Source organism: Aplidium turbinatum, chromosome 3 (assembly GCF_918807975.1).
Source record: "Aplidium turbinatum chromosome 3, kaAplTurb1.1, whole genome shotgun sequence".
NCBI lineage: Eukaryota > Metazoa > Chordata > Ascidiacea > Aplousobranchia > Polyclinidae > Aplidium > Aplidium turbinatum.
In genome coordinates, this window is record NC_137474.1 from 39,614,271 (window position 1) to 39,633,343 (window position 19,073).

General features: G+C 38.0%; 1 protein-coding gene across 2 annotated transcripts; it reads right to left on the reverse strand.

Annotated features, from left to right (window-relative positions):
* Positions 1 to 6,663: 6,663 nt before the first annotated feature.
* On the reverse strand, positions 6,664 to 16,166 carry LOC145767034 (uncharacterized). 2 transcript variants are annotated; one of them, XM_082578766.1, is made up of 8 exons: positions 15,788 to 16,166; positions 15,144 to 15,314; positions 12,518 to 12,631; positions 11,935 to 12,053; positions 11,127 to 11,248; positions 9,356 to 9,433; positions 8,517 to 8,646; positions 6,664 to 7,264 (listed from the first exon to the last, which is right to left on the reverse strand). In XM_082578766.1, exons 1-8 carry the CDS (start codon positions 16,010 to 16,012, stop codon positions 7,117 to 7,119), a joined length of 1,107 nt encoding a protein of 368 aa, XP_082434892.1. In that variant the 5' UTR covers positions 16,013 to 16,166; the 3' UTR covers positions 6,664 to 7,116. The 2 variants fall into 2 exon arrangements, with proteins under 2 accessions (XP_082434892.1, XP_082434891.1); XM_082578765.1 differs by having other exon boundaries at positions 11,935 to 12,056.
* Between the last annotated feature and the right edge of the window lie 2,907 nt (positions 16,167 to 19,073).

The following is a 19,073-nucleotide window of genomic DNA, read 5'->3' on the forward strand; positions in this document are numbered from 1 at the left end:
CGACATGTTTTTATGAATGAAAATTTGTAGAGTGAAAATGAAGGGAAGTGCACAGCAGGGTTGCCTGTCTTCACCAAAAAAAGCCAGACCTAGTCAAAAAAAAAGCCAGCAAAAAATAGCTGAAAAAGCCAATTAGTATTCATTAAACATACACATATAAAAAGTGCACAATCAAATAGTGTCCCACCGAACTTTGACTTCAGCGACAACGCAGTAACATAGTTAATGAAAAAACAAGCAACCAGAAAATTTTCTAGTTTCGGCTTCAAAACGACATTCGGTCGGACACTACAACCAAATATAAGGTAGAAATTACTGCTTGGAAAGCCTTGGATTGACGCAGACTGAATTTTTTTCCTAAAATAAAATCGGGAAAGATAAAATTAAGTCAAAAAAATCACAAATTATGTTGGATTTTTATTAATTTGACAAAAAATCGATGAAACATAAAAAAAAGCCAGAAAAAGCCTAATTTTTCTGGCTTTTTTATATAAAAAAAATAAGCCAAGGGAGTTGAAAAACAGCCAGATTCTCAAAATAAACTCTTTAAAAAATGATTTGCTATAAGCTAAACTCTAAAAATCTTAGCTATGGGCTAAAGATTTTTAGCTGCTATGGGCCATCAAGATGTGTTCCCCTCAGGCCCGGATTTAGGGGGGGCAGAGGGGGCAGTTGCCCTGGGCCCTCCAACTATTGAAGGGCCCCCCTATGTGGAAAAAAATGTGATTTTGTGCTACGGTATTTTTTCCTTTTGGCCTTTTAAGTTTCTGCAAAGTGCTGTGCAGTACTGGACTGATGCTACTGTACTGTAGACGTAGAGGTGGTTTTTCGCGCCGTAGGCGCGAAAAAATTTTTTGCACGGGGGACCCCCCGATCTAAAAGTGCCCCGGGCACCCATTAGCTAAATTCGGCCCTGGTTCCCCTCACGACCATCACCTCTTTTGATAACGCACCATGGTCGATCTTCATAGCAAATGTTTATTTATGCAATTCTTGAAAATATCAGCTAAAGCTATAAAATTATTGGCTGTTGTTTTTATTTTTTGTAACATTTTCTTTTATTTCCCTTTCTATCTTAAATTGTTGTGACCGTGTCAAATTTCTTTCAACTTAATAACTTACTTGTTTGTCATTTTTTGTTTGTTTGTCATATCTTTATCCTGCATTGCGGGAAAGCGGACTTAAGCGCTATGCATCGGTGTACGCTTTCCGACGTACACCTGACCCACGCTGCAGCCGACGGCAATGTCTGTTTCCGCTTGTCTACTCTACTTATGACTTAAATTTGGTACTACCGATTACTCGAAATCGATCACTGGGTAGAGGCAATTATCGTAAAGTTTCTTGCCCAGAGAAACAACAGCAAGTGCGGGTGGCTGGAGTCGAACATGCAGGCTCTCGACTGCGAGCCCAACGCGCTAACCACTCGGCCACTGCTGCTGGTAATTCCCTCACAAGCTCGTTTTAACGTTCGCGTTTTGTCGCTTCTACCTATTTATCAACCTCTGCTATGTTGGCGTGTATTGTTTTTGCTGGGATGGTCAGAAACACAAACAACTGAACTGAAAAAAGACAAGTTTGAGGAATTTGGTTGGAAAAAAGCCGACTTGGCAAGTGGCAACCTTGGATCACAATCTCAGTGTTGCCATAAAAACACGTTGGTTCAAAACAGTGTTGTTCAGGATCCGGATTTTTGGAGTCTGATCCTGCCGGATTTGAAGAAATTGTTCGGATCCGGATTGGATTCAATTTTTCCCAAGCTGGATCCGGAGCCGGATTATCCGAATCCGAATCTGTTTAACTTTGTTTAGTTACGTTTTAATAAATTGAATGACATAAATTCCATGTTGTTGCTGTTCTTCGTTTCAGGGAAGCTAGCCTCCGTAGATCTGGCAGCACTAGTCTGATACCGATGTAGGGTAAGGTTGCCAGATTGGGCGCTTTTACGCCCAATTGGGCTACTTTTGATTTCTCCAGGCGCCAAAAATTCGCGTTGGGCGCGCTTTTTTGGCTGGCGCCCAATTGGGCTACTTTTTTTTTAAATATAATATAATTTTTTATGTAAAAATTGTATCATATTTAAGATTTTTACCTAATTCGTAGTTATTTCATTGAGGAGCAGCGTTTTTGGAGGCCTCGGTCAGGCAGGGTTACCAATTTGGTATAAAGATGCCAATTTTCAAAAATGTGCATGTTTAGGCTTTAATATCTGGCAATCCTGGGTTTTAATATCTGGCAATCCAGGTTTTCATGAAAATGCAGTGGACATCAGTTCAGTTTGTTTTTATTTCTGACTATCACAACGAAAAACAATATATGTCAAACATAGCAGGGGTCTAGAAAAAGGTAGAAGCGACAAAACACGGACGCTATAACGTGCATGGTGCCAAACCAGGACAATCAGTTATGGCATGGTCGCAACACCTTAATAAAGTTTTTGCAAATGTAGAAAGATGAGAAAAAAAGGCTAGTGATTTTTTTTTTAACAATTCATATGAGTAAAAAGAAAAACAAGACAAAAAGATAGTTTCTACGATGATCGACCATGGTGGTCAAAACTGTTGATGGTCTTGAGGGGAACACTCTTGATGCGTTAGCTCATCCAGTGGCGTACGCAGGATTTTGTCAAGGGGGGGGGCCATTGAGAGTAGCGTAGCCAGAAATTTTTAAAGGGGGGGTTATTGACGGGAATTTTTGACGACCGGCGGGCAAAGCCCGACGGCGTTTTTGCTTAAGACGACACCCAGCGGCGGGGGGTCTGGGGGGCCACCCCCAGAAAATTTTGAAAAATTACTTTGAATTTGGTGCATTCTGAGAGCATTTTCAAGAAAAATATGGGTATGAATATTCCCGTAAAATGGTGCTGTCAGGTGGCATAGCAAAAGGATAAGATCATGTTTTCTTGAGCATATTTCGGAAATAAAGTTAAGTCTCTATGTTTTCTTTTTAATTCCTGACTGCGGAGATGTTTAAATGTTTGGTATTGGCAAAACTCGCTCTTGTAATGCACTTTCGTTTAAAATTAGGCAAGTTTTTTTAGACTGAAAGCATCATTCCCAAGCATAAAGAGACTGAAAGCATCATTCTCAATATCGTGACGCCACATGCGTGCCAAAGCTAGGTTGTAACCCCCCAACCCCCCCCCCCCTTGGCTACGCCACTCGTCATTGATATCTCAGACTACTTCATGATATCCCAGTATAGTTTTAGTTTAGACTTTATCCAATCCTCTCTCACTAATCACTATAATAGGCTTACAGAACACTATGCCACATTGGCATACCTGGGGTAGTGTAGGTGGATTGGGCCATGTATTTCGTATTGGCTTAGTCTATAAAACAACATTGTTACAGTAATTGCTTTGACAGAGCAATGCAAAACATATTAAATGCCTTAATCTACGTCGTTAACTACTAAAACATTTTAAGGGGGGGGGGGCATGGCCCAATGGCCCCCCCCCTGCGTACGCCACTGAGCTCATCACGAAAAGCAATTCAACCATTTTTTGTGTTTAGGTACCAGTACTTGTTTGTAGTTATTTTAACAAACAGTTGAGTGAATGCATGGTTGCCAATCTGTCTGAAAGATGTGAAGAACTAGAAAAACATTTATAATTTGGGACTGATGATCAAGCGCTCTGGAAGAATTTTGCATAATAGCCTATCTCTTTGCTTGGGCTCCATTTTGGGCTCAATTTTAGAACCCCCCAAAAAATTGGGCTACTTTTTGCATAAGCTTGGGCTCTTTTTTATATTAACCTCTGGCAACCCTAATGTAGGGTACTCGCAGAGCCGCAGTCTGTCGCAGTCAGCAGAAGCAAACCAGCAACTAAGCAAAGGCAGGCATGCCATGCTAAGAGGTTGATGAAAGTAGCCTACCTCGGTACTAGAAAGTGCTGGCCGGTGCCCAGCAGAAGCTAAAAAGTTTGCCATAGTAGATCTCCTGTTGCTGTGCAGTATACTATTATGCTTTTAACTTGACATTTTAGATTATATTCACATTATCAACTGTTAATGCTTTACTTGTACTCAACTCTGTGTTTAGGTCTGAGCTGAGGAAGAATAGTTTTCTGAACGACTTACATTTCTGTATGGTTCATGGAAGTTAGCATGTGATTAGTGACAATTTATTATACACTGATCTTATAATGACATTTGTATCATTAGGCTATATTCAAAAACAGTATGCTTTTGATAAGTGTGTGCAACTGTGCATGCTTACACTGCTATTTTCTTTGTTTTGTTATTGTCGTTTATTGTTGTGTTTTAGATTGATTACTGGTAGGCTGAGTGCTACTTTAATATCAGTATAAATTCATTATGCTGCAATTGAGACAAAGATGGTAGGGTAAGAAAAAAATGTTAGTGTAACATATGTCTGCTATATAGGGTCTGCTACTATTCGGTGAGTCCGATTCGGTGAGTCCGATTCGGCGAGTCCGATTCGGTGAGTTCGATTCGGTGAGTTCTTAACCTCTAACCCTAACCCCAAACCTCTAACCCTAACCCCAAACCTCTAACCCTAAAACGGCAATGATAATTAGGTTACGGTACCCGATAATTAAAAAAAAAAATGAAAAAATCCCCCATTAAGGGATCGGACTCACCGAAACGGGCCATTCCGTCTGCTATAAGTATAATGCTAGTTTTCGGATCTGGATTGGATATTGCTTTTCCTATTATTTTTGGATCAGGATTGGATTCGGATATTTCTAAAAAATTTCGGATTGGATTGGATTATCAAATTTCAATATCCGCACAACACTGGTTCAAAACTTTCTCCTGGTTTAGAAATGTTGCCAGACGTTTATTTCAAAATTATGTTTTTATTTTCAAAATTTAAAGAAGTCATGTAAATTTGGTTTCTATCAAAAAACAAGATCCAGATCAGATGAAACAAAGTAAGCTTGAAGCTTCAAATCCTGTTTCTGCACAGTGCACAATCACATCTCAACAAGGTAAACATTAGAATATGATCATCGATTTAACAAAGAAAAAGAAGCATAAGCTATTGAAAAAATAGAGTGTGGTAGACGAAAACGAGAAAATAAAAGATGAACTAACATTTTAAAAAGAGAAGAATAAATAACAAGGAAAAAACGACACTCGTTTTTTTCCTCACAGCTTTTGGCTCTTTTTCTTTTTTGTTAAATCGATAGTCATGTTTTAGTGTTTACCCATCGGCAAACTGGTCTGATGTGCAGGCATCAGTAGTCTAACTAAATCGTGCCAACAGCTAAACCAGACAGAATTTCATATTTTAACATTGCAATAATTTATTTCAACCATCGGAAGAAGTCACAAGAAAAAACAGAATCGGCATGAAGGCATCAATAAAGACACGGCCATCGAAAAGTGAAAATCATAGGACTTTTCATTTTCAGACTTTTCATTCGCACCTCGTTTTTTTTATCCGCATTGCAATGTTTCATCCGCACAAGTGCGTAGTTTATCATCTCACTGGCTGAAAAGCACTTGCTTCTTTGATAACAAGAACCCTAGCCTACTTAGCTAACATAGTGCAGAAGCAAAGTCATCAATATTTCCAGTTGGCTACCGTGATTCCACTTTTGTGATCCAACCCAAGTAGCAAAGATTGGCGTCTAGACAGCTACACGATAGCGAAGTTATTGGCGACGCGCCAGCGATAATCGCCATCCAGCCGCTAGCGATATGCTCATCGTTTAACCGGCGTAACGCTGGCGAAAATCGACAATAAAGTCGGGGGCGTAAGCGCCCCGATCGCGAAAGTCGCTCAAGTTAGTTATCGACGCGCTGTCTGTACTCCGACACGTTTTTGCGGCTGCGCGCGCTGTCGCTTGGCTGACGAATTAGATACGCTTGTTATCACAACTCTTGCGATTGTTTTAAAACGCTTTTAAGGGAAACGACGGCTATCAACTAAATATTAGCTTAAAGTCCTAAACTGTGTCGAAAAATAGTGAGTTTATATTCTATCAGCAGGATAAATCTGGCTGAAGTAACCTGTCGCGTATAGGCTATTTCTATTTATAGCTTAGTAAGCCTATGCAAAAACAAGTTCTTTTATGCTCTATCTATTTTTTCGCATTTGATCCATTTTGTAAGCCACAAATCACAGAATTAGGAGTTCGATAAAAACAAATTGTTAATAATAAGATGATTTTGTCGTCATCGACATTGAAACCTTTGAGGCCTTGGATCAATTTAATTTGTTATCGTTCCAGGTTGTCGATATTTCGCCGGACTTCTCCAGTGACTCCTGGAAATCACATCGTCTTTGATCTTAGCAATGTTAGACATTGTGACGTTTTGCTCTAGTCCAGATTGATGGAGAGTTTAGTGATTTTATTATGACTAAATTTTGTACAATTTTGATGAACAGATGATTTTCTTGAAACCTTGTTTATGACCAAATTTTGTTCGCATTTTTGTCAATTTACTTGATATAATGAAAAGAATTTTCCATAAATTCGAAAGTTTAGAGTAACTTTTGTACAGCTTCAAGATAATAGCAAAAAAATGCCTATTAGGGTTAAAGCTATTATTGCCTAAACAAAACTATTGAAAAAAAAAAATTTCCCAAAGGAAGAATCGAGTAGGGGAACGTTCAAATATTACGTAACGCCTTCGAGGGGGAGGGGGGGTTTATGCAAAGCGTTACGTTAGCGTCACATCGGGGGGGAGGGGGTTCAAACAAAACGTTACGTAACGCTTTCGAGTACGGAATGGTAGTTTTTTGTGCTGAATTCGTAGTGAAAAAGCGTTACATGGGGGAGGGGGGATTGAAAAAAGCGTTACGTTGGCGTTACATGGGGGAGGGGGGTCAAAAAATTCGGAAAAAAAGCGTTACGTAATATTTGAACGTTCCCTAGCGTAGGTCACAAAAGAAAAGTCCATTGGTGAATGGTGATGAATACTAGTTTGAGGAAATTTCCTCCTCCATTTTTCCGACAGCTACGTCCCAGACACGCGAGCTGTATCCTACGTATAGGCAAAAACTACATAAACAGAAACTGTAGCAGAGACCTGATGAATTCCTGAACTATAATTTAGTTAGAACCTTGGAAGCAATAAGAATTGAGGTAAGTGATAAACAATTGAATTAATTTAAGCTGCGTATCCAGAAAAAATTAAGTTATTTCTTAATAGCTGCTCGAGTTTGTTCTTTTCTTAATTCTCTCGTCTTTGCTTCGCCATCTGTTTGATCTGGAGGGACCTCATTTGGAAGCGTCGTGTCATGATCATCTTCAGGCACAGTTTCAAGACGAGTTTGTGAATATGGTCTAAAATCAGTAAAATATATTATAAAATGTAATTAGGCTACCGTAGCCTACTAATGGCTAGCCTAGGCCTACATGTAATTTTATAATCAAATTAGTAAAAGTCGTAATTTGCAGTTAGTGTAGACCTACTTAGAATAAGGGGAAGCTGTTAGTGTAACCCTGGTTTCAACCGGGAACAGTTCAGTTTCAGTTTGTTTTTTTATTTCTGGCCATCACAATTAACGAGAAACAATATGTACCACACATAGCAGAGGTCTAGGAAAAGGTAAAAGCGGCAAAACGTGGACGTTATAACGTGCTTGATACCAAAACAGGACAATCAAGTTAAAAATATAACACAGTTTCGACGGTGAAAAAATATTTAAGAGAAGCTGGATAATGGTAAAGTTGAATTCAAAAGAAGTAAACAGTTCAACGAGAGGTCAATATTGACAAATTTGAACTATTGTTAACTCTTACATTTCTGAAAATTTGTTTTATTCAGCTGCTGATAAAAAAGCACGAAGGAAATGTGTAAGCAGTGTTGCCAGGCCCGGATTTAGGGGGGCAAAGGGTGCAGGTGCCCCGGCCCTCCGACTTTTGAAGGGCCCCCCTACGTGGAAAAAATGTGATTTTATGTTATGATTATTTTTTTCTTTCAGCCTTTGAAGTTTCTGCAAAATGCAGTGCAGTGCTGGATTAATGCTACTGTTGACGTAGAGGTGGTCCTTCGCGCCGTAGGGGCAAAAAAGATTTGCGCGGGGGGCCCCCGATCTAAAAATGCCCCGGACCCCCATCAGCTAAATCCGGCCCTGAGTGTTGCTGTCGACTTCGGCACCCGGCGTAGCAGTGACACTCAATTAGCTGCAGGTGAGCTGGAACATCATTAGAATTCATGCAGAAAGAAGTGAATATTAGCCTAACTCCTTTAAAATTACGACAAAATCCCGAAATCGGACGTTGAATTTGCTAGCAAGAAGATGAATGAATTCTTGCCGATCACTCATTCCTATACTCTTCGAGACAACCATAGTTGATTTTTCAATTATGACGCAATAATGATTTTAATTTTTCTCGACGCTTTTCCCTTATCTGTAAAAAATGCTCTTAAATCAATTTTGTTTAAATGCAAGTTGAATTGATCTGATGTCTGTAGGTCTGCGCTCCAAAAATAACATGTTGTGAGACAATAAACCTGGGCCATACAAAAACCATCGCGAGCCGGACTTTGGACACCCCTGGCCTCTGTCCATTGCCCATAAAAAAAACTCACCGGTTTGGTGACTGCGTTGGGTCTTCAGACCGATTTTGTGGACTTTCAACAAAACTTTTGGGATGATGAATCATGTTTACAACATTCCAGTCATTGTCAAAATCATCACCATCCGCAGTTGCATTGTTATCTGAAGCACAGGAAAAAGAATAAAAATTAGAAAAAGAGTTAGCCTGTAGGCTAAACAAAATTGAAGGCTGCATTAGGCTAATAGCCTATCAACTTCAGTCAGTAACGTATATGTCTCACTGTCACTGCCGACTGGCTGGTGTCCTGCCATAGCTTCTTGTAGCTGCAACAGCTTTTATAAATTGGTAGCCTACCGTACCGATTTGTGTTCCCTCTGTTTGTTTGCAGAAAAGTATGTTGTTTTTTCTTAAACACGAAAAATAACGTTTTATTTTTAAATCAGAGCTGTTTTTTGGAACTTGAAATATTTCTGCTAAAACTCATTTGGTAGAGAATGTGGTTCCCATCACAGAGCAAAATTGAAAATGGGGTTACCAGGATCAAGGTGGTTTAAGGACACCAACAACAGAGACGTAATAGACTTTCTTGGCAATTTAATGTGAAGATTCGTTCTCTTATCATAATTTTATACTTTGTGTTGTGTCAAATAAATAATGCTTGTATGAAAAAATATGTGTCCACCAGTGGACACCTTGCAGCTATTTGCCTGTCGCTTTAAATAGGCTATAACCTTACGCTACTCGGCTCCAACAGCACTTAAAAATATTAGGCTACAGTAGCCTATAGCCTGAAGTTGCAATTATGATTTTTTTTGTATCATATGCATAACTTTGACAGATTTTACATTGTTGCTTTTTGTATGTATTAACCTCCAATGGAATCTTCCGGAGATTCATTTCGACTGTGGGACCGCCGGTGGTGTCTTTTACGATGGCGTCTGCGATCATCTGAAAGTACAAGATGTGTAAAGCTAATCAACTTTTTCCTCATGCAAACCAGACATTATGCATACATATTAGAAAACTATAGGCTATCTCGGTAACCGGTCCTATTACAAACATTTAGAGCTGGTGTACGGAGTAAACTAGCCTTAAATTGTTATGGATTCATTCGGGGTTATAAAGTCGGAGTCTGAAGAAATGATTTCTTTCCACGTCAATTCTTGGAATTATAAAGCTAAATGTTTTACTTCCGACTCCACCGTCTTGGTTAAAGTTTGAAGTAAAACAAAAATGAAATATTGTGGAACTTTATTGCGGTTAACTAACTTCAATTGTTGTCTTCATGGATTTTAAGTGGAATTTTGTCTTATTTAGCTCCTAATATTTTTATCCTTGTTGCTCTATTACAGGGCTACTCAACCGGCGGACCGCGGTCCGAATCCGGACTTTCTGGGTGTTCATGGTGGACCTCGGGCTTCTGGAAGAATAACCTCATTGCCACGTTTCAGAGCTTCTATAAACAGATTTCTACTGGGAGGAAGCAATTTTTACTGTAATTATCCTATAGTTGCTAGGAGGCTTCGACTCCCAGACTCTCCAACACTTTCTCAGAAATCCACTTCGAGTTACTTTTAAACTTAAAAAAGTGGTTTGGTACAGGTAGTTTAGCTTTCGTGATTACGTGTGAAATAACTTATTCACCGGACCGCTAAAAATATTCAACTTGTCAAACTGGACCTTTGTTAAGGTTAGTTGAGTAACCCTGCTCTATTATAATGGATGTTCGGTGAACACCCATGAAATAATAAACAAACAACCTTTTAAAATTGAAAAAAACGATACATGCTTAAATTCACAATAATGCTCATTATTTCCCAATAGGGTTGCTCGTTATTAAACTTTTTGTTTAATTCTCTCGGGGTAGTGGGGAAATGGTGTCAATGAGTGAGAAAAAACTCATGACAAAGTTTGAGATTTGTAACAAATTGTCTTCAGCCTCCTCATGGGGCTCAAAAATCGAAAAATGGGGTCAAAAACGCAATTTTTCCAAAATATTTTTAGTTTGGGTAGATACAATATTGTTTAGATATATCTAATTAATCTAAAAAAAAAAATTGGAGTCATTTGAACTATTCCTTCAGTTTCCTCACAGCTTCTGAAAATTTCCATTTTGCTGAAAATTTTGCGTTTTTGTTTGTGGTTACATAACCATAAACTTCGTCAGTGACGTAAATTCAAATAAAAAAACGTCACTTTTTCCTGCCAAATTAACCCAATTTCATTAAGAAATGACGCATCAGCTCAGGGCAGGTCTATAAAGAGAAATGCAATGACGTTTTGTTGTTTTGTGGTTATGTAATCACACACAAAAATGCAAAATTTTCAGCAAAATGGAATTTTTCAGAAGCTGTGAGGAAGCTGAAGGAATAGTTTGATTGACTCCAATTGTTTTTTTTAGATTATTTAGATATATCTAAACAATATTGTATCTACCCGAACTAAAAATATTTTTGGAAAAATTGCGTATTTGACCCCATTTTTCGATTTTTGAGCCCCATGAGAAGGCTGAAGACAATCTGTTACGAATCTCAAATTTGGTCATGAGTTTTTTCTTACTCACTGACACCATTTCCCCACTACTCCGAGAGAATTTTAAAAAAAGTTCAAAAACGAGCCACCCTATTTCCCAATCAATCACCTGGAGACGAATATCTTTTTTGCTCTCCCATTGGTGGTTCTGGAAAGTGATTGACAGTTTCCCCTCCCATAAATGCTTCCATTCCAGGGTGAATAAACATTGGTCTTGTAGTTGAGCCAGGCCTGGTGTAATTAAAAAGTTAAGTAGCAGGAAACGTATATTACTCTAGTCAGTCTGCAAATGCAAACTGTTTCCGAAGTGCAAATTCAACTGATTATGGCAGACCACATTTTAAGCATGACCTATTTTAAACAACCTTTGTTCAGCTGGAGTTTGTAAAAGCTGTACTCTATAGGCTAGCTACGATATAGTTAACTACGTAACCAAGCAATGAAAGCGTTTGACCATTTTATTTGTTTAAATTTTGTTAAGTTTTTTGTTTAAAACCTCCAAAGGCATATGATTGGACATAGAGTCTTTACAAGATATTTACAAAAAGTCAAAGACAAATCGAAGACTAGCGGTCTTGCCTTTCCAACTGCGTATAAAACATCATCTTCGCATGGAAAGACCAACTATTTCATACAAGTGGTCAAACTCAAAAGTTCATTAGCGATTTTGATGCAAGTAAAAATAATGTAATCTTGAAGATGGAGACTGAATTTAGGTTTAATTTCCTCGATTGTGGGCGGTTTGACCCCAAATGACCCCAATTGGTTACGCCTCGATGTAGGCCTACTGTATATGTTTTCAGGTGAGCCAACCTATGACCGAGAGCAAAAAAACAACTAGGCTATTCATACATGCAGAAATACAATTTTTATGGAAGTAATTTTGTATAACGGAAGGCTAACCTAATATTATTCACCTGTACATGTTGAGAAAAAGTTCAGCTGCTTCACGAGGTGGAAGTGCCATCACGGTCACGTGACTAGGTCCTTCATCATCGGATGGACCCACTTGACGATTTTTTCTTGAGATTTTTTTCTGCTTTGATAAAAACAAAGACAACAGACAAAAAGTTATTTTCCACAAGTGTAGCTTCAAGAAGTGCAAGATGCAAACTAAGCTTAACACTTTTTGGTGGTAGGCTACTGTAGATTTTACGGTTATAGGCGAATTCTTCGTAAACAATTCTTCGTAAGCAATTCTTCGTAAAACAATTGTTCGTAAACAGTTGTTGGTGAAATGAAATCCGTAAAACAATTTTTCGTAAAGCATTTCTTCGTATACATCAAATCTCCATTGCATGCACGAATAAATGCTTTGGGAAGAATTGTTTTACAAAGAATTAAGTTTACGAAGAACTGTTTACGAAGAAAACGTCGGACACCAGATTTTACTGTAACATTAGCAAATTTATTAATTTGTTTTTTATGTGCCATGACTTTGTGGAATTAACTAAGTCAGCCTGACTATGACTACTATCAGAAGAAAACAAAGCAACGTACCTTTGAAGAGAATTGAAGGCTGAACTTTATAGCGTTGTAGCATACGATGAATGAAGATACCGATACAATAACTTCCACGAAACTAACCAAAGTCGTAATACCAGCAACTATCAACTAAAATAAAAAGTTATCTTAGTTTAAATTTATAATAGGCTACTAAAGAACAAATGTTACTTACTGTAATTACATTTCACCCGCTTTTGTCGGCTGCATAACCGAGTGATGAGAGACCTGGGCTGGGGCCAATTACTATAGCCTACTCTTCGTACGAACACGAATACTCGTGATTTGGTATAATATGGTCTTCGTCACGAACAAAAGTTTCAAAATATTCTTGTAAAGATGTTTTACTTCGTACGAGTATTTTGTTTTGTTCGTGAAAAATCGCTTTGTTCGTACGAAGATTTTTTGTACGTCATAATTTTTTTTTAAATCTTTCTAAAAAAGATATCTTTTTCGTGGATTTTCACAAATGGTCAAGACCATTCGTAACTTTCACAAACTTTTTTTACATGTACCGTACTGTAAAGTTAAACTAGAAGCATGCTTGCTTAAATTCATTGCAGTTTTTAGACTAGAGTATCAAAGTAAGAAAAATCTATTAAAAGATTAGCAATGGCATTTTATACTCTGTTCTCTTTTTTTGGTGAAAAATATTACGATGTAGAAATACAAGAAATTAGCAGAAGTTGGAAACTCATAAGTTTGAAACTAACCAGTGTAGGCTATTACTTTAGGCTACATCTATTTTTTCGGAAAGCCATCTTCTGGAAATATTTTCTGTTTGTAACATTTATAACTTGTTTGATTGCTAGGCTGGCTGAAAAACAACTGCAAATTTATCCAATAGCCTACGTTTAAGTAAAATTTTAAAAAGCAAGCTTGTTCTTGAGTAGGCTATTTATTACTAATAGTAATCATTTTTTAAAGGTATTGTTATAATTACTTGTTAGTAAATAACGTTTTTTATTCGTAAGCAAACTATTTTGCTCCAAATATACGAACAAAACTTATAAAGACGAACACGAAAATTTCTTATATGTCAATAATACTTGAATCACTTTTTTTACGCGTGGAATTATTTTAGAAAAATTTTTAATGTTAGTGAAACATTTTGTTAAAATTAAAATCTCCGTGTTACAAAATAGTCGCACAAAACTTTCCGAAGAAAGTTTTTAAACGAAAGTGGCTTACGAATGACGAATGTTCGTACAAAAAGCATAATACGTGGCCCCTGATTCGATATTCAAAGGACGCTGGTTCGACACCGCTCAAGAGCATGTGACTGTATCTTAACAAGACACTTAGACACATGTTTGAAAGTGGCCACGAAGATTGGCTTCATTGCCTTCCCGTCAAATTAATCTAAATTTTCAACTACCCGAAGGAAGCCTGGATATGATGACTTACTCTTTGCACTTGGTGGCTTGAAAAAGTAATACTTATGGGGTTTTGTTGAGGGTTAGATGCAGAGATGTACGTATACACCGCATTCTTGCGACGTACACTTTTTGTGTACGCTAACGATTACTGCCACATTTTTTTAAATAGTTTGCGCTTGAGGCTACGCCGTAAAGTTTTCGCGGTTTTTTAGCGCATAGCGTCAACGCATACTTTTTAATGTATTTTTTTCACTACAACACGCCAATACCTTTCAACGCTGCAGTTGAAAGAATGTTTTCAATGGACAAAGACATATTGGAACCAAAACACAGCAAAATGTCTGATGAACACTTTCAAATGCTTGTGTTTCTTCGTGGAAATTCAAAATAAAACTTGTTTGTTTCGAGTGGTTTATACTTGTTTGTTTCGAGTGGCACCCAGCAAACAAAATAAGTTTACGCTTGTGTATGCGCTGACGCTAACGCCGCCAAATTTTTTTACAAGTTACGTTGACGCATACGGCGTATGGTTTTTCGAACATTTGCGTTTACGCTGACGGCGTCAATATTTTTTGATATGCGCGTACATCACTGGTTAGATGTGAATGGCAAAGAAAATACTAACTACTGACTGGGAGGCTATACCGTTTTTCAACATTCTTAGATTGTAGGTAATGTTTGCCAGGTGCTCCAGGGAAATGGAAAAGTGTTTTGTTTTCAGTTTCTGTTTGCTGGGCAGTTCAGTTTGTTAAATGGTGTGATATTTTGTTAAATTCAGACCAATTTTTTTTTATCAACCAATATTTGTGCTGTTTGTTTGCATGATTAGGAATTGCGACAATATGAAAGGTTTTATTAATAGTTATAACTTTTTTCTCTCTCTTTCGGCTTATCTCATTAAGCATATAGTAGCCTATTTCCATGATAAACTGCAACTATTAGGCCTATGTCATAAAAACTTGCAAGCAATTCAAAGTAGGCTAAATGCCGACGTATCCAAAAATGTTTTGCGTTTGCTACACTCGCCCGGTGTCCCACCATAATATTATTTTCAGAGGTGATATCAAGCTGAAATGCTCTGATGGGGCAAATGCAACATTTCGTATGTTTGCCAAGTTTTTTTCGGGCTTTTCAACTCAACACATTTCTAAGCTTTCAAACCAACTACAAGCAACAGATAGCTAGATGTATTATTGCATTTGGTTTGTTATTAAACAACTTGCATTTAAGTTGTTACTACTTACTCTTTTGGGATAAACTTCTATCGTTGCTTCGTTTGCCACCGCAAGGGCAGAGAAAGCTAACGTGGACATGGCGAAAAGGAGTGAGATAACAGACAAAGCCATAAACCAGGTGACTGTTCGATTGCTCCTAGTTTTTGCAGCAACTATAGAAAGCACTCCGCACAAAGCAAACTGTAACGAGATCAAATAAGACAATTCGACAAGTGGCCTACAATCCAGGGAGGTAGCCAAGGAGGCTTAGGAGGGCAATCGCTTCTCTAAAATTTATCTTGCCGCCCCTCCCCCCCAAAAAAGTCTGTTTTAATACTTTTGTAATTGATGTTGAATGACGTTTACCCCACAACAGCTGTATTTGCCCTCCTAAACTTTTCTTTCTGGCTACGTCACATTTTGTCAACGATTCCGAATTATAATTATGCTCGCAGTTCGTACAACACGATTTAAGGCAAGAGAACAGCTTGAAAGCTAAATTACCTCTAACTACTCTATATACGTTCTTTTATAACAGCTATCAAACATACAGTATGCTAAGTTATAAGTTCCAAGTATTGTACTGCGTTTGTAGATTAAACATTACCATCAACACAAACTAAAGTAATGTATAATTACATTACGAATGCTACAAAGTTGCTATATACACTTACTGGAATAGACGACCAAATTGGCACACCATAACGACCGAAAAACGAATTCTCCCATCCTTGTGTGCTTTGGTTCAAAATCCAAAATGCCACAACTCCCAGCACAACGCTTGATGCCCAGCAAGCAATGTGAACGACAGCAAGGGAGGAAACTGTGAGAGATGATGCTTTCAAAATTCTTGGCGTTGTTTCAGGCACAGGCTCTATGCTCGTTGTAGCAAGAGCCATGCTGATTGCTGAGTGTTTTTTTTCTAATTTGAAGACTTTCAAACTTAACAAATTAGCTTTTGGCTACTTTCATTTTCCGTGCTTGCTCTATATTAAAAACAAGATAGGCCTATGAAAGAAGCTTGAAATAAACAGATAGCCGGGTGACAGCTTGTAGCTACCAACTGACCTCGATCCTTTGAAAAAGCTCACTTAGACTTACACTTTTTAGCAATTGATTGTCTTTAGCTTTTATAGACTTTCTAAAGCGTTTATTGAAAATTAAAAAAATCAGTTTCATTCTTCTTTATAGTTGAGTTGTTTCTATGTACACACAGTGTGGACTACTTCACTATCGCCAGTGATTCGCAAAACAATGTTCTGTTGGTGTCACATTTCCATTTTATGGTATCAACTTTACAAAGCTATTTGTTTTGTCAAAAGTAACACAATAAGAGGCGGAAAAGAACATAGTCAAGGCGTGATCTTGTTTGATGATTTAATAAAAATTGTTGTTATTTCCCCTTTTTTTTCGAGCTGCAAGACATTTGATTATTGCATAGTTTCGTAACTTACTGTACTTGCAATTATTTCAGAATGGCAACTCTTTAGTGAACAGGCGGTCCATACCTTTGTGTCAAACGCTCTTCTTACCTCAATCACGCAATTAAAATTTTTAACTACAAAGATTTAAACGGGAAACCTTGCAAAGGTTAATTTAGTTTCTAACAAATCAATGTGAAGGCATTTGATGGCGTGGCCCAAAATTAGAAAAAAGTTAAAATTCTTTTTAATAAAACAAGAAAAATTGTCATAATTCTTTAAGGGGCACAATCTCTAGAATACTCGTTAGCTTTTCGATAATGTTTTTGCCTTCTTTATCCTTTATTAAAAGCAATCTGTGGTACCCCTTACCCATACCAAACTTTTTCATACCCAACACAAACCTTAGCCCAGGGCTACTCAGCTAATGTTAGCAAAGGTCCATTTTGACAAGTTGAATAGTTTTGCGGTCCGGTGAATATTTCATATGCAACCACGCAAATTAAACAGCCAGTAGCCCACGATCACCGAAACACTTTTCAGGTAGTATGTAACACGACTTGGATTGTTGTCTGACACGAACAAAGAAATAAAAAAGGAAAAAATGTATTTGTGTTTCTTTGTAGTGTTAGCTGTGTGGATCGCACATCAGAGAAGACGGCAAAGCGTTGGGGGGTCTGGGGGCAAAGCTCCCAGCTCCTTCGATAATTACAAAAAATTGCTTTTCCCTAATGGAAATCTGTTTAAAGAGGCTCTGAAATGTGGCAATGAGGTTATTCTTCCAGAAGCCCGAGGTCCACTTTCAACACCCAGAAGGTCCGGATTCAGACCGCGGTCCGCCAGTTGAGTAGCCCTGCCTTGGCCCATTGTCAAAAATCAATACTACAACCATTTGCTAAACATTTGGTAGATTAGATTTTATTTCTAAATTTCATCCCGTGTTTACTTACAACCTGACACGACTCGATTTGTGGCACTTTGCAAACCATTGAATTCAAAAATCGCATTTTCTCGACTTTCACTATGCTTTCTATGAGGCGTAACATGCTACAACATACTCGAAAAGTAAAAAATGAGAAAATATGACTTTTAAAATTTCAGTGAGTCTGAGTTTTGGTCGCAGCCTGTAAACCGCGAAATATCGGGTCATACATCATCCATATGTATTCTGATATTTAGAAGTATTTTGCTATTTGATTGATTGAATCTTTATCCTCGGACTTGGAAAGCTTTTTGCAGAGCTTAATCCTGGCAGTTTCGCATACTTGTAGAGACTTTGAATCACTGACGCAGGCCCGGTCATCGAGATTGACAGAGTGAAGTTTCCGATTGTTGAAGTCTTGTTGCCGGGAAATTATTCCATCCATTAGGTGCCGCTGAATGAAGAGCAGTCCTTAATATGCGTTGCTCAAGCGCACACCCCGAGAGTCGAACCAGCGCCGCTATTGATCTTAAAGTTTCTTCGTTCCAGAAGTGACGCGCTAACCAATTGTGTTATCGGGGCGGGAAAGCATTTGCATTTGCAAAAAACTACTAAACTTCTCTCAACTTGAATAGCCACAGCTTTATTACACGATGACAAATAAAGAAACACTGTACAAATAAAAAAAAAACTTATAAAACGTAAAGTGTGTTTGATACAGGGCATGTTTCTGTGGAAATACCGAAGCTACATTATGACGTTAAAAGTAGCATTATATCTTTAATGGGAACGAAACGCTGTGGTGGTGCTAATGTCTGAAGGCACTTATTATTGTAGTCATGGCTACCTAAAGAATTACCTAAAGAAAAAGCTACCTAAAGATAACTTAGGAAATGGCTACATCTCCAGGTGGCCATGTTGCAGTACAGCATTTGCGGCAAGGTTAGGTTGGCCAGAACGAAAACCCGAAGGTATTTGCTGAGAATAGTTAATTAACCCGAGCAAAGAAACAAAGTACAGTCATTAAAGAAAGCATTTCTGCAATTATGGACTATTTTGATGGCTAAATAATAGGTAATGAAATAAAAAAATAACCACTTTTGTTCTTGACATTAAAAATAGCAGACCGATAGAGCAACAACATTTTTGTTTCAATCAAGAATTACGCACTGGTGTATAAAGCTGCCACATAAATCCAGACTCCTCAAATAATAATAATAAATGTACATCGTAATATATACGCATAAAAGTAGCTACACTAAGCGATTGTTGTAGCCTAATAGCCTACAAGCAGGGCCGGGTTTAGCTAATAGGGGGCCCGGGGAAATTTTAGATCGGAGGCCCCCTTACAATAAAGTTTTTCGAAAAACAAGGTAACTTGAAAGTCATCCACACCGTTGCTAATGTCTTTGCTCAGCTCAGTCACCAAGCTCAGTCACCACCTTGTGACTAAAAATTAACCTTGAAAGAAAAAAGAGGCATTTTGCAGAAACTTTAAAGGCGGAGAGAAAATAATAATAATAACACAAAATCACATTTTTCCACGTCAGAGGGCCTTCAAAAGGGGGGCCCGGGGCAACTGCACCCTTTCCCACCCTCCTAAATCCGGGCCTGAAT